This window comes from Bos grunniens, chromosome 7, assembly GCF_055505025.1.
Source record: "Bos grunniens cultivar Pamir isolate PY7600 chromosome 7, Bosgru_T2T1.0, whole genome shotgun sequence".
Lineage (NCBI taxonomy): Eukaryota > Metazoa > Chordata > Mammalia > Artiodactyla > Bovidae > Bos > Bos grunniens.
This window is the reverse complement of record NC_141171.1, coordinates 100,055,193-100,071,195: the sequence shown is the minus strand read 5'-3', so window position 1 is coordinate 100,071,195 and position 16,003 is coordinate 100,055,193. Positions and strand designations below refer to the sequence as shown.

The 16,003-nt window shown below is 38.1% G+C and overlaps 1 protein-coding gene across 1 annotated transcript in view; it reads left to right on the top strand.

Annotated features, from left to right (window-relative positions):
• The window catches only part of ST8SIA4 (ST8 alpha-N-acetyl-neuraminide alpha-2,8-sialyltransferase 4), a 103,577-nt gene extending 88,564 nt beyond the window's left edge, over positions 1–15,013 (top strand). The window contains exon 5 of the mRNA XM_086413267.1: positions 10,673–15,013. Coding sequence (XP_086269393.1) covers positions 10,673–10,955 — 283 coding nt within the window. The 3' untranslated portion in view covers positions 10,956–15,013. The remainder of the gene's footprint in view (positions 1–10,672) is intronic.
• The last annotated feature ends 990 nt before the right edge of the window (positions 15,014–16,003 follow it).

The following is a 16,003-nucleotide window of genomic DNA, read 5'->3' as shown; positions in this document are numbered from 1 at the left end:
GGCATGCGTATGCTCCATCTCATTAACACTACAGATCTGTAAGGTGCCAGAAACAATACATTAAGCAAGCACTTACTAAGTACTCAGTGTGTATCCAGCACTGAGTTAAATATAATGCGATAAAAATAGAAAGAGAGCACTGTGCTTTATGTAATAAAGTTAAGCTTCCCTCTTAGGATATAGTGAAGTTATCTTTACAAAGGTACACATTATACCTCCACCTTCTCTCTTTAATCCCTACCTGGGAATCTTTCTAAGGGAAGGTTCTTTAGTGTTAAATTTTATTGTGCAAACGGAATGAGATTGTAGGTCAAGAGGACTATTTCCCGTCTCTTTTCTACTGCCAGTAGTTTAGTGAAGCTGGCTTGTACTACCTTGCGAGAGCTGATTTTGCCATCCCTCCTCCAGCTCAGTGCTCACTGATGTCAGCTTCAGTTCAGTGCAGCCACTCAGTCGTGTCTGACTCTTTGTGACCCCACGGACCACAGCATGCCAGGCCTCCCTGTCTATCACAATTCTCGGAGTTTACCCAAACTCTTGTCCATTGAGTTGGTGATGCAACCCAACCATCTCATCCTATCATCCCCTTCTCCTCCCGCCTTCAATCTTTCCCAGCATCAAGGTCTTTTCCAAGGAGTCAGTTCTTCGCATCAGGTGGCCAAAGTATTGGAGCTTCAGCTTCAGCATCAGTCCTTCTAATGAATATTCAGGACTGATCTCCTTTAGGATGGACTGGTTGAATCTCCTTGCAGCCCAAGGGACTCTCAAGAGTCTTCTCCAACACCACAGTTCAAAAGCATTAATTCTTCATCACTCAGCTTTCTTTATTGTCCAGCTCTCTCATCCATACATGACCACTTGAAAAACCATAGCTTTGACTAGACGCACCCTACAGTATGATGTCATCTTAGTTGGTTGCAATTGGCCCTGATGGGAATATTTACACCACAGAAATTGACAGGTCCTACAAAAATGCAACTCTCTCTCTCCCCTAGCCAGTGTCTGCTTTAAAACATTTACCAGCAGGTCAGTGTACAACACCAGCATTCATTGGGCAGAACTGGACAAGTTATTTTTTTACTTCTTGAGCTATTAACTGCACCTTATGTGAAGTAGGGATAGCAATATATCCTATAGCATATATCACAGGATTTTAAGAGGAACATGTGAGAGTACTTTGAAAATGTATGAAGTGAAATTAGTAATATCACAATAATGGGAGTTATATATTCAGTGATAAAACATGAGACTCTTGGCAAAGCCAATATAGTGTAAGTGGATCTAGACTTTCTTACCCCTATATCTACGCTCAGCCTGACAGTGTACCTGGTCAGATGAAAAGAAGAGTGAATTCAGAGTCAAAGAATCAGGCAAAAGACTCATTTCTATAGTATACATCAAGTAACAGATAGGAACCAAATACAATGTAGATTATTAGCCCACAATAGTAACCCTATTCCTTTTCACAAGCTCTGAGCTCTCTATGCCTCTGATGAATTAGGCTTATGAAGGTGGATAAAATATTTTCTGTATGTATACTATGAAGGGCCTCAGCAGAAAGAATTTTCTGTCTTCTTTTTATCACCTATTCAGTACAGAGCTCTGCATATAAAGGACACACAGAAAAAGATTACTGATAAATTTGACCTCTTGAGGTTGCAAATTCCTGCTTTCATTTTAATGACACTTCAAAATACTTTTAGAAGCCTTATTCAAATCTGCATGAAAATCCCTACCCTTTGATTCAGTGTCACTGCCTTTGGCATTTTCAATGTGGTTAAATAAGTTACATATTGAAACTACGAAATCATCTTCTGACTTCAAACACTTTTGAGAGTGCTTATGTGGAAAAGTGGGTACTTTATACTGGTCAGCTCTTATTTACCTTTGAAAAAAAAAAAAGAAAGCCAAGACAGTTCCCTCCATAAAACACATCACTATTGATACTAGACTGTCAATCACCAAAACACCCTACAGTTGTTTATTTTTCCTGATGTGAACTCTGTGTTGCAGATTGTCCTAAGGACTTGCTGTTCCAAGATGAAGGCTTTGTAGAAGCTAAGGAATCCTATTCTTTTTTAGCTGAAATTGAAATCATCATAGCCAGATAGATGTGGGCTTGTCATTCTCAAATTCCATGACCTTAATATGGTTATTTAACCTTCCCAAGCCTTGGTGTCCTCATCTGTTAAATACATTTACAGGTTTGTGGTAAGGGTCAAAGGAAGAAGGCTACATATATGGAACTCTTAACACTGTCTCTGGCACATTATAAATAATACATTATTATTACTGTTACTACCTTTTAATAAATCGCCTACTCCTGGGTTTAATCCTATCTTGCCAAATCACATTAAATATGCTACTCTGTCCTTTTGTTTCCTCAGATAAGAATTTGGTATAAGATCTATCACGTTTTGCTTCTCTGGAATAATAGAATTAATTCATGGTGGACTAAATTATTCTCAATGAGTACAGTGAGAACTCAGTGAAGTTCTTTAAAAAAAAAAAAAAATCACCAACCCTAGTTTTGTGACAAGCCAAGCTATCTCAACAATTCTAAAAGATATCATGAAGGTTACCACAAGAGTTTTACGAAAAAAATAAGTTTTATGCACTTTTAAAATCAAATCATGTTATGTAGTATGCTGCAGACTGGGAATACAATGAAAGGACAATTTGAATAGTTGAAAATAAAACAGCAGTGATATTCTATTTCAGAATGCCCAGGGATGATTGCTTTGAAGTCTTAAACTTTATAATCTGAACACACATACTCCTCCTAACAATGAACTTAAATAATGACAAGCGTGGAAGACACAATTCCAGAATACAATATTCAGATATTATAAAAGAATTAGTTTAGGGGTGTGGAGTGTAGAATTGGAAAGATGCAAACATCTTCTGCAAAGACAATGAAAACGAATTCTTTTATAATGTCTGAGATTTCTGCAGACATTGTACACCCAGAAGCCACACTGTGTACCTTTAACAGAATCTTCCTCTGGAGCCAAGCTCAAAGCTCGGTTGCGGGAGGGTAAGTATGAGTGGAGAAATACAGAAGATTCATTGGAACTCAGAATGCACAGGCACACTGGGCTGTGTACTCCACCTCCCATCCCAGAGAAAATAATTTCTGGACTCTTGAATGGATATTTTGCTTATAGTATAATATTAAAACTGTTGGCACAGTGGGAATTCATTCTCTCTATTCAAATTCTTCTAGAAATTTCCTTGGTTGATTTCAGGAAGAATAATATTTGAAGAGGAAAAAATATATTACTTCTAAGCTTTTTGACTTCTTTGTTTAAATATAAATACAAATTAATATTCCTTATTTGCCAGTGTGTTGAGTATGAGCTATCATCAGTATGTTAAATACTACTTTGAATTTAACATTTTTTGCTTTAATTTCAAAAACATGTGTTTCTGAAAACAATCATGCATGTTGGCTCCTGAGGTGATTATTATCTAATTGATTATGAGAGAAAATGTAACCTGTTGCAGGCTTTAAAATCAAGAAGCATCTATTAAGTATGTTGGGCAGAATTTTAGAAACGGAGACCTAATTGAAATAAAAAGGTGTTTATTTGGAGTTTGTTAGGAGACATATATTTGCCCAGGAGATATATATTCAAGAAACACTTGAATTGTGTACCACAGAACTATACAATGAAGGAGGCTTATAAAGGAAAACAATCTCAAGGTTGCAGTTAGTTACATGAGTGGTGGTGGTTTAGTCACTAAGTCGTGTCTGACTCTTGTGACTCCGTGGACTGTAGCCCACCAGGCTCCTCTGTCCATGGGATTCTCCAGGCAAGAATACTGGAGTGGGTTGCCATTCCCTTCTCCAGGGGGTCTTCCTGACTCAGGGATTGAACCTGGATTTCCTGCATTGCAGGCAGATTCTTTACCAATTGAGCTACGAGGGAAGCCCCTAGTTACATGAGTTGTGTATCAATCATTATAATTGGACCTGGCAAAAAGTAAGGGTGCTTGTTAAGTAAAGCTTGGTTGGAATCCGAAATGGTTGCATAGTCACAGGGAAAGACCTTGAGAGCTGGAGGCTGCAGCTGCCAGGTGCTGTTGGGAACACAGCTGGTGGTGAGCTTGGGCCTGGTACAGTTCAAAGACAGTTAACGTTTTCAGTGGTGCAGAGATGTGTCTGAGACCAGATCCTCAGTGACCTCTCAACTCCTTATTTTAAGCTTGTGATTACCCATTATAATATCGATTGGTCATCAAATGCATTTGCTGTGAATGTATTAAATACTAAAGAAGGTAAAGGGAACAGAATGGGAGGAGGAAGCTAGAGCTGGAACAAGAGTTTCCCGCGGCTTCAGGGAGCATGCAGTTTCACGGAGATTTGAAACAGTAATCGAATCTTGTAAACAGAGGAAACCCTAAAGCCATACGGTCAGATGGTTTTGTTTCTCAGCTAAGGAAACACACCACTGAGATGAAATGACACATCCAACCCATTTGTAGTTTCAGATGTTTCCGGGAGAAAGTAGGCTGTGGGCGCGGGATTGAAGAATAGGTTTTGTGGGCTACATGGAAGTTCAACTACTGTTACTCACTGTGTGTCAATTCCTGGGTCGGAAAGATCCCCTGGAGGAGCGCATGGCAACCCACTCCAGTATTCTTGCCTGGAGAATCCCATCGACAGTGGAGCCTGGCAGGCTACAGTCCACAGGATCACAAGAGTAGGACATGACTTAGTGACTAAATCACCGCCACCACTGCGTGTCAAGCTTTATGCTATGTTCCTATGTCCTTACTACCTCTTTTACTTTATCCTAACAATGTTGTGTTTTTCACTGAGTCCTGTCCGACTCTCTGCAACCCCACGGACAGTAGCCCACCAGGCTCCTCTGTCTGTGGAATTCTCCAGCCTAGAGTACTGGAGTGGGTAGACCTTCCCTTCAGGAGAAGGCAATGGCAACCCACTCCAGTATTCTTGCCTGGAAAATCCCATGGTCGGGGGAACCTGGTAGGCTGCAGTCCATGGGGTCGCTAAGAATCTGACACCACTGAGCGACTTCACTTTCACTTTTCACTTTCATGCATCGGAGGAGGAAATGGCAACCGACTCCAGTGTTCTTGCCTGAAGGATCCCAGGGATGGGGGAGCCTGGTGGGCTGCTGTCTATGGGGTCTCACAGAGTCGGACAAGGCTGAAGTGACTTAGCAGCAGAAGCAGCAGCAGACCTTCCCTTCTCCAGGGGACCTTCCTGGTCCAAGGATCGAACCCAGATCCTCTGCATTGCAGTTATTACCATATGAGCTATAACAATGTTATATGTTAAATATTATTAACCAAAGTCTGAAGAAGTAAAGTAGTTTTCCCAAGGACTCATAGGCATTATATTACGGATTCACACCCGTAACTTCTGACAATAAATTTGGCCTACTATAGCACACCAATGTGGTGAGTAAAAGCATTTCAAGTTGCGTTCGTTTGAAATAAGAAATGGGACTGATATGTTGGAGGAAGAGAAGATAAAATACCTTGCTGGGAAGCAGAAATAACTGTGGAAAGTTTTACATCTATAGAAAGTTACACGGCAAATCCAGGGTGAGCTTGTTTCATACAAGACAGAGTATTAGAAAATTAAAGTAGAAAGGAAGGGAGGGAAAGGGGGATTAATAGTCTTTGAAATAAAACTGAGCCTAGCTGATAGAAAATATCCTATGTATGTCTATGAGTGGTTCTAATATATATTGATTCAAAACAGCTAGAGAAACAAAAGGATTCAGCACCTTGTAGCAGTAATTGTCAATTTGTGTTTGGATTATAGGTAATACTTTTCTTCTGCATTCATTTCAAAGAAATAGATATGTGGAAACTAGATTATTTGCTGAATTGAAAACACTGCTGAATTTTAAACCATAATAGATAAGAATTTGAAATAAAAATTAGAACAGCTTGTACTGAATTGGAGTATGAATAGTTCATTATTTTATCAGTTAATTGCCTTCCATCTTTTTTCCTAATTAGAGTTAAAAACTTAACAGTCTATTTCAATGAACTGTTCACAAGAAACTTGTAGTTTTTAAATACCAGCTTGTATATAAGTAGATACTCACAGATTCTTTAAAATTGTACTGTGTTCCTGGACAAATACTGAATCTTGATAGTTTAGGTTGGCCTAAACGATTTCAAACATAACTTTAGAGCTATCGGAGAAGGCAATGGCAGCCCACTCCAGTACTCTTGCCTGGAAAATCCCATGGACAGAGGAGCCTGGTAGGCAGCAATCCCTGGGATCTCGAAGAGTCAGACACTACTGAGCGACTTCACTTTTACTTTTCACTTTCATGCATTGGAGAAGGAAATGGCAAGCCCCTCCAGTGTTCTTGCCTAGAGAATCCCAGGGACGGGGGAGCCTGGTGGGAGGCCGTCTATGGGTTCACACAGAGTCGGACACGACTGAGTGACTTCAGTTTTCACTTTAGAGCTATATTAAACACTCAGTAAACTTTTACTGATTGTATTTGGTTTGGCTCATTTTTTTTTTTTAATTTCACAGAATGTTACAGCAATAATTATGACTTTAGTTCTTGACCTGCTTTAGATGATTTTGTTTAAATTTATCTGTTACATATTGATGCCATTTATTAAGGCCTTTTCTCCTGTGATTTCTTTCTAGAAACAAATAAGATGTTATTTATTTTCATTATTTCTCAAAAAGTGTCAGTTTTTTTTTAATTATTCAAATTGTTGTATGCCAAACATCACAAAAGTTATTTATAACATGATCTTGTAATTACACACAATGTGACTTTGATGTCCCATACAAATGCTATAGTGTTACATTTTTCTGCTCCTATCTATTTTTCTCCCACTTTAGAAATAAGATAATTCAGCATGACCAATATCCTGCCAAGTGTTAGTCACTTAGTCATGTCTGACTCTGTGACCCCTTGGACTGTAGTCTGCCAGGCTCCTCTGTCCATGGAATTCTCCAGGCAAGAATACTGGAGTGGATTGCCGTTCCGTTTTCCAAGGGGATTTTCCTGACCCAGGGATTGAACCTGGGTCTCCTGAATCGCAGGCAGATTTTTTATGGTCTGAGCCACCAGGGAAGCCCATATATTGCCAGACTATTTCCAGTAATTGACATTCCCTGATGGAAATGATCTTTTTTTTTTTTTTTTAACTAAGCTTACTTCATTCACTTTAAAAATTTATAAATGCACTTTTTAAACTAACCAACTGCCTCAGCTGACATTTGTAACCACACACAAATCATGCTTACAAAACTTTCCTGTAATAACCATTTCATCTTAAGAACACCTGCTTTCTCAGAGCAGAGAGAGCTGCCGGCTGTATCAAAGTTTCTTCAAAGCCTCCAGGCTGTAGTTTATGCTCCTTGCACAAAATCCGTCTGTGGTTTCTTCATGATGTTAACAGTATATGTGCTACGGGTTTTGCTCCTGCCTTTGGGTTTTGAGAAAATTCTTAGATGTTCTTCTCTAAAAATTCCTTAATAACCTTCTTTACTGAGAATATGCTTTCTCAAAACACTTGCGTTAACAGAAAGTTCATAACACGTTTCACGTTGCTCACAATATTCAGCACATGCCCTTTACCCAACAAGAAAAATAAAAAGTGTGAAAGGTCAATACTGGTTCAAAGAAAAGGCAGGAAAGAAGAAAAAAAAGGAAAACAGGAATAACAACGGCTAAGTATATTTCCCCTGTTTTGGATGTAGTGAGGTCTGAAAGTCCAATATTTCTTTAACCAAATTAAATAAAACAAAATTTGGGTTTTTGTACTCATTAGTGTAGATGTATTTGATCCAGCCAGGAAAACTTCATAAATTACTTTTTAGAAAAGAAAAAGGAAAACAATATTATGTAAAATCTAAGGAAAGGATTTAAATATAGCAATGACCAGAATCAAACAATCTTACCCTCATATTTGGATAGCCAGTTATATATTTCCTTGAATAGGAAATGATAATAAAAACCAAAATAAAAAAAAAAACAAATTTTATTAAATTCATTTGTAACTAGACCACTTTTGATCTTGTGAGTTTCTACCTTGTTCCTTCATTTGCACTATATTTGTGTCTTGTCTTTTTCCCGCCCCCACCCTCCCAACTTGCTCCATTTGACGTCTCCTTTTCCCAGGCTCTAGGGTTGTATTCCTTCTTCCTTTTGATTTCTGCCCTCAGTTGGTCCAGTGGGTTGTGTTGGTTTAGTGTTGGGCGTTACTTGTGCCTGCATTCTAGTGGGAGGAGGTGAGTTTATCTTTTTCCCCTGCAATGGACAGGACTATGTGAGGTGGTATGATTTGGGATGTCTGTGGGAATCCCGTCTGCTGATGACTGGTTTTGTGTTTTTTTCTTGCTTGTTGTTTGGGAGAGGCGTCCTGCACTGGGTACCATTGGCAGCTGGGTGCTGCTGAGCTTTGTATGCAGGTATAGTCCTTCCTGGAAGTTCTCACTGATTCATAGTCCCTGGGATTAGGAGTTTTCTGGCAGTGTAGACAACTTTTTATATCAAAGAAAATCCACACTCTTCCTTAACTTTAGCTGACCCCATATAAGATCATGACTGTGGCGAGAAGGCTGGGACACCTCCTTTCCTGTTTGAGGTGGTGATTAACTTGTGACTGTGCATGCTATTCAGGTGAACAAAGCTTGGCAACAAAGGTGGATCAAACATTTTGGAGTATTTTATTGCCTTTTTAAAAGAATAGTATAAAATACTTACCAGCATTGAAAAATATTTTTCTATCAAATCACAGCATAAGCAGTGAACGATTTACAAATATTGGTTACTTGTGCTATGTTTTTGTTCTTCTGTGGGTTGAGGCAGTATTCTTAATTAGCTTTAGTAAAATGTGACCTAGAAATTGGAGTTGAATAAGTCAGTATAGTACAGTGTTGGGGGCCAGTGTGAGGCACTGCTCCCATGGCAAAGGTCATGAGGAAGGAGGCTCGACATACGCAAAGGCGGGATCGAACCTCAGGAGTCCCCCTGGAAATCCTCGAGCATCTACCCCCATAACCAGAGCCTGCCTACTTTACTACTTTGTGCTCTCACCTACACCTCTGACTTTACAGGAGCCTGTCCCCCACCACCTCTTTCAGAGAAGGAGTTAACTTAGAGCTCCAGTTAATAAAAACTCCTGGGCGTGACAAGAGTGTTTCAACCTACAAACTCCTCTGAAGGTTCTCTAGCCTGCCTGACAGGCTTGTCCGGCCACATGTGATTGCTCACAGCCTCCCAACCGTGAGAGGCACGAGATGCTTTAAACCTTCTAAAAACAGGTTCCTTAGAAAAGTTAGAAAGCTATTAGTATAAGTATAATGGGCTGATTAGAAACTGTATTGGTGAAGGGTTTTTCATTTGTTGAGCCAATGTTTGTTGCTAAGTCTCCACATCCCCTGCCCTTACACACATTAATGAATATATAGAAGAAATAAGTATTAACCTTTGATATTAATCACATTAGACCTTAGGCTAATTAAATTCTTTCCTTAACTAAAACCCACTACACCCTCACCCTATAGGAATGTAACTTTATTTGGGTGGCGTCTGTTTTAAGAATAATCACCCCTGGAGAAATAAGTGTCCTGGTTGACTGACCGCTGTCACAAGGAGAGGGTCATAAATTGTCAGCAGGCCCCCTGGCCAGAAGATGATGTAATACCCCTCAGACCTCTGTGCACATTTGTATGAAACACCTGACTTTAATAAAAGTCAGGACTGCTGTCCCCGTGTGACTTTTGTATAACATCTCAGTGTATAAAAACAGACTCTGGAAAATAAAGAATTGGCATCAGTTTCTCGAAAGACTGGTCTCCCCATGTCACTCTCTCTCTCAAACTCTGGCTGAGTCTCCATCTGGAGCGCAGAACCCACCATGCTTACTAATTATGCCTGGGCTTCTAAGATCCGACCGGGGAGGCCTCAGTGTCTCCTCTCCTTCGGGAGAATGGAAGGACGCCTGCGGCCTACGTAAGTGGAGCAAGCTTCTTGTCTTAAAGTTTTATTGGTCTCCTGTGTAAACCAAGCTACTCAGCCTCTTTTCTCCACTGAATTTTCCTGCTGAGCTATCCTCATTCTATTACTCTTTACATCTCTAATTAATATCTAATTGAAGCTATTGTATCCTGATCCTCACCGACGCCGTCCCTGCTTTGAACTCCCTGGATCAGCCGGGGCTGGACCCCGGCAGTACAGGCAAAGCATTTATGTTTGGATTTTTAATTGAAATGTGAAAGATTTTGGAAACTTGTAGGCATAGTTTCAAGTCCTCTTTTTCTGAGAAAATTGCTTAATCACTGCCCAATTACTGTGCCTTTTGCAGTTATATTTAGCCCTTTCTGAAAAGATTCTACTCTGCAGGTTCTATAAATGTTTTCTTCTAGTTCTTTTTAATATAAGATTCCACAGTAATATTTACTCACCTTCTTGGTCTCTTGGCTATTCATGTGACCTCAAAATAAGCAAGAAAATAAAGGATAAGAAAGATAAAATAAATGCATTCAATTTTCTAAATGCATGAGCAATATATTATTCCTTCAGCAATTTTTTAATGTCACTTATACAGTTACTTTTCACATTTCATTTACTTTATACATAGTATGCTTGCTATAGGTTATATTGAATGCTTCTCTAAATTCTTCTCTTGTGTGTATGTTTTTTCTTTCCAGTTACTGGCTGACAAACAAAGTTCCCATCAAAAGACCCAGCACAGGTCTACTCATGTATACACTTGCCACGAGATTCTGTGATGAGATTCACCTGTATGGATTCTGGCCATTCCCTAAGGATTTGAATGGGAAAGCTGTCAAATATCATTACTATGATGACTTAAAATATAGGTACTTTTCCAATGCAAGTCCTCATAGGATGCCGTTAGAATTCAAAACATTAAATGTGCTACATAATAGAGGAGCTCTGAAATTGACAACAGGAAAGTGCATAAAGCAATAAAGCACACCTGAAACATACAAGCAGACTGAATATGCACTTCTTTTCTGAAGATGCTTCCTAAGATTTGAAAAACAGGATCCAATACAAGACTGGGTTGCAGCATCCACCACTTACCTGAAAGGTGATTAAAGGACATTCATGAGACATCTACTACCAGCTGATGAAATACCTGCAAAGTGCTCTAAAAATTAAGTATTTTGACTTCAAGGGTCCTAGTAAGTGCCACTTCCACTCAGAACACAGTTTGAATGTATAATCAGTAGTGTTTACAAGATCCAACAATGCACTCGTCATTAGTTAACGAAGCAAAAATGTTCATCAGTGTTGGGTTGCCACTGCAACGCCAAGCACATGAGAAGAGGAACCCAGGAACACAGCTCAGCCCTTGGGGAAACTGAACTGTCCTGTCAGCAGAAATCAAGATGGAAACAGTTTGAGCAGTGAAATCTGTAAGGTTAAACAACTCAAGTAAATGCCTTCAGTCAGGACTCTGAGTCTGATCATGATAAACTTTATGTTTTGTTTCTGTTCTTGTTTGCCTTCTGGAGTCTCTTTTTTTTTGGGTATCGGGGTGCTTTGAAATCCTTTCTGAGATAAATATGAATGAGATAATTGAGCTTTAAGTGATCGTTTTTAAAGTTCTTGTATTTTTTAAGCAGTTATCACACAATAACTTTGTAAAAAAAGTTTTATTTTGCACAACTGTAAACCTCCCAATTTTTTCCCAGTGGTGTAGAAGGTACCAGCTAAACTGTTTCACTCAGTAATCTTGAGCCACTCTAAAAGAAAGACAAACTCTGTGTCATCTGAGATGGTAAAATTAGCAGGAAAAAAAAAATTACTTTTGGTACCAAAGATTATACTGATGTGTCTACACGAGAAACCAGTCTCCTTTCATGAAAATAACATATTAGTATATTACGAGGCTACTAATGTGAAAATTGTCTCTAGGTATTTTAAATTTTCCAAACTCAACCTTCATTTTTGTTTGAAGGAAGATTCCACAGCTTTTACATTTCATAATGATTTTCTGGAAGCATTTGCCCGTTAGAGTAAATGTTTGACTGGTAGGGCTGAAATGTGACTTCCAGTTCTTTGATATCCCACTTGTTAATTCAGATAGAAACACTGACTTGCTCTGTAGATGACTGTTAAAATTTCTTAGTGCAGAAATAATATGATTAATAGAGTGCTGTTTTCATCACAGAGATAATTTTAAGAGGTTTAACAATGAGACTGTATGTCAGTATTTTGAACTTCAGATTAATTAAATTGACCAATATTTTTTCTATAGTTAAATTTATTCACATTATCACATTAATGTGTTTCCAGAGAAGCACATGAAATTATTAATAAAGTGATTTTTGAAAATTTTAACATATAACAGAATTGACCAACAGGCCAATTTCTGGTAATTACTACGCTGGTAGGTAATTCTGACGGTAAACTGTTTCTTTAGAAAGCAGAAGTGCTTCGTTTCCACTTCTACTCTTGGCCTGAAACAACATAGATTACTTCTTGTTTCTTAGGGAAGGCAATCTGCGAAAAGAAGAAATAGCATGAGGAATATATATGTTTTGTTTCTTGGCGAAGAAGGCCTGAAAAAGAATAAATAGCATAAAGAATATACATATATATATATATATATGTTATCAAGAAAAAGGATATTCATAGTAATACAGTTCTCAATATATTAATAATATGTGGTTTTCTTTTTAGAAATACGATAGAACCTTGGGGTATAGAAGATTATATTTTCTGAAAACTTATGTGTCTCAAATAAAACAAAATAGAATCCAGAAAAGAGATACATAGCCAAAAATGGATAGAATATGATGTACTTTTATCACTGAACCTCTTATTATTGGGAAGTTTTTAAAGGATTAGGTCTATATTTTGAATGTAAACTTTAAAAGTCTGATTTACCCAACCAATCAAAAGTAGGCGATTACTTAATTTGGACTTGCAGACAAGCTGTTTGAGTAGTCTTTAATTTAAATTCAATAAACATTTTGAAATCACAAGTCAATTCTTATAGATAAGATACATCTCAGAACTCATTGAAGGTAAAAAGCAACATCAAGGTACCTTGCTATTTTGTCTGCACTTTCAACAAATGTGTTTAGACAATTTTAAGGCCATAGCAAAAGCATCCCAGACATTCGCTGTTCCGTGCATTGATGTTCATCTCATAAATGCATTGAGTAGTGCCTTTTTAGCTTCACATTGCTTTGTTACCCTATGCTTTATGTTCTCTAAATATGTTGCCCAGTTCTGAAAATTCTCAGCATCTAAAAAGGGCTTCAGTATCGACTGAGACTACTTTTGTTCATCTCAGGGAACTTTCAATACTCAAGAATGAATTTAATTAAAGGCGTTTAGTGTTCAAAGAAGACAAACTGTACAAGACCGATCCATTCCCTATTGTAGCGCTTTCCATCTCCCCTCCCCCTTCACCATCCACTATGGCCTTCTTACAGGGGTGGGGCAGGCAGATTACTGAAGGCTGACAGCAAGAATAAGAAAAAGAATTCAGATCTAACCAATCAGGGGGCAAAAGCGATCACGATGAAATCAAATTATAAGTACATACTTGAAATATTTGCGTTTGTTTTTTTTTCTTCTGAGACTATGTTCACAGCTTTAATATTTTATTTCCTTTTCATGATTTAAACCTGTACCTGGCAATACTCAGGCAGCTGAGTGTGAAACACTCCTGTCCCTTTGAGAACATGGTTGTTACTGTGCTGTTGACATGAAGAGGCCATGGAAACATTTTCATCATTATTACCCAGCCTGTTCTATACTTAAGTTGCTGGAATAAAAAATAATAAATCAGTAACAGATTTTTCTGGGCAGATCTGATGATTGAGCCCACAGGACTGATGAAATGAGACTGAAAGTTTTTCTGTCTGAAAGAAGGTGCTGGGCATTCAAATGTGTTTATGTATTGTATATCATATGAAATGTATATCAGTTGCTAATGGGAATTTCTACATATATGCTTACAGAAGCAATTTATTTAAATAATGCTGTAGGTAGTGTACATACCAACTAGTTGTTAAGCTACTACGCAGGAAGAGGGTGAACAAAGTAATTTATTTCTGATTGAGCCCGTTAGTCATAATACACACAGTGGGGTGTTTGGTTCATAAAAGAGTTGTTTTATGTGGTTATTGTTGGGAGTATCCATAATTGTGGAAGGGGTATAGGAAGAGTTATGTGTAGTTAGTTGTGACCTCTACCAGTTTGAGAGTTTCCCCATCAGACATGATCAATATACCAATGTTTGACAAGTTGAGTGAGAGAGGGTTATCGTTCCTATCTGATGAAAGAAAATCCAAATAAAGCCCACCTAGAAATAGATATTTTATTATATATGTGCTATAGATATATCTACATAGTACAAATAGACATGTGTGATACATATATACAATGTTATATATGTGTGTCTGTGTGTATACACACTGAGTCTGTAATATACACACACTAGATTTGTGTTACGCTCATGTCTTCAGGGTTTATGCTGTGAAGCACTCTGGATATAAGACCTCTTTAGAATAAAGAAGTTCTTTTGAAACTTCAGTTGCTAACCTGCTTTAAAGGGATCTACTTTGTAACTAAATTATATGTTGTTCATACCTAGAGTTATAATGAGGGTCTAGTATACCCAAATCTTTAAAAAAATTAAAAAAAAAAAAAGTCTTCAAGCTGGCAATGTATTTGAATTGCAGTTTTCAGATTGTGGCTCCAGAACCATTGTCTCTGCATTTAAGTAGCACCTTTTAATAATTACTGTTTCTTTGTGTATGCAAAAGCACAAGAGTTACAAATGTATATAGCAGGGGGGAAAAAAAAGAGTTTACAGAGGTAGTATTGCTGCATAGAATAATTGCTACTGAGTGTTTCTTATATCATCTGTGGAATTGAAAGATGAGGTTTATTCTGTCCAGTTCATTCTGTTCAACACTGTTTCCCTTTTGTTTATGTATAGCAATCAGGTGTTATTGTTTTATCATTTGTAAAACTGTAAAATAAATTAAACCCCATTTTTTTCATGTTTCTCTTATCTCTTATATCTACAAGGTCTGTTCTGCTTTGCACATCAACATAAGGTGGGTGATACCAGCTTTAACAAGCTCTACGTAGGGTTCCTGTTTTCCCTCCACATTAGCCCCAGCTATTTGCAATTTAGCCAGTCATTTCTTTAAAGTGTATACAGAACAATATGGACAATATCAACACTCTCATGGACATCCGGGAATCCTGAACAGGTGTTGTGTGTGTGTGGTACATTGTGTTTGTAGTTGAGGGAATAGAGTGTTACATAAGCTACAGTCGTTTATATCCAATTTGTATTCCCAGTGACTACTGTCAGTGAGTCACTCCAGCTTCATGGCTGAAGAAGCCAGTGGCTCCTTACGCATTCTTATGGCTGCCCTGTGACTTGTGATTGCAAACACTATTACACCCACTTGCTCTTGTTTGCATCTCAACTTCCAAAGGATGATCCTAAAAACCACATTTTTAAAGCTTTCATGGCTTTCTAGAACTGACTAGTCTGTTTTTTGACTGCATTATTTTCTCCCAAAATTATTAACTTTAGTTTCATGAGGTCACTTTTTACCTTCCATAATTTTAAAATATTTGCTGGAGACCAACAGTGAACCATGAACAAGGGTTGGTGAATATCAATCTTGTTTGTATTTGTGTAATTTTTTTCTTTCAAAGATCCATATACAGGGGGCAATCCCTGTTTATTCTTTGGATATAATCAGACCTCAACATGTGCCCATGAGATGTGAGCTGCAATATCCCATTTTTATAGATGTGAGATTATGTGATTCGCTAAAGGTCACGAAGCCCAGAAATGAGAAAACAAGGATTTGAATTCAAGTGGTCTGTCTGACTTCAGTGTACACTTTCTTAACCATCAGGTTTTGATGCCAATACTGATGGCAATACTTGCCAATAACTGGCAAGAAGTTCCCTTGGAAACTTAGTTTGCAAGTTAAGCCGTTACTTAGTGAGCATAGATTAAAAGCTGA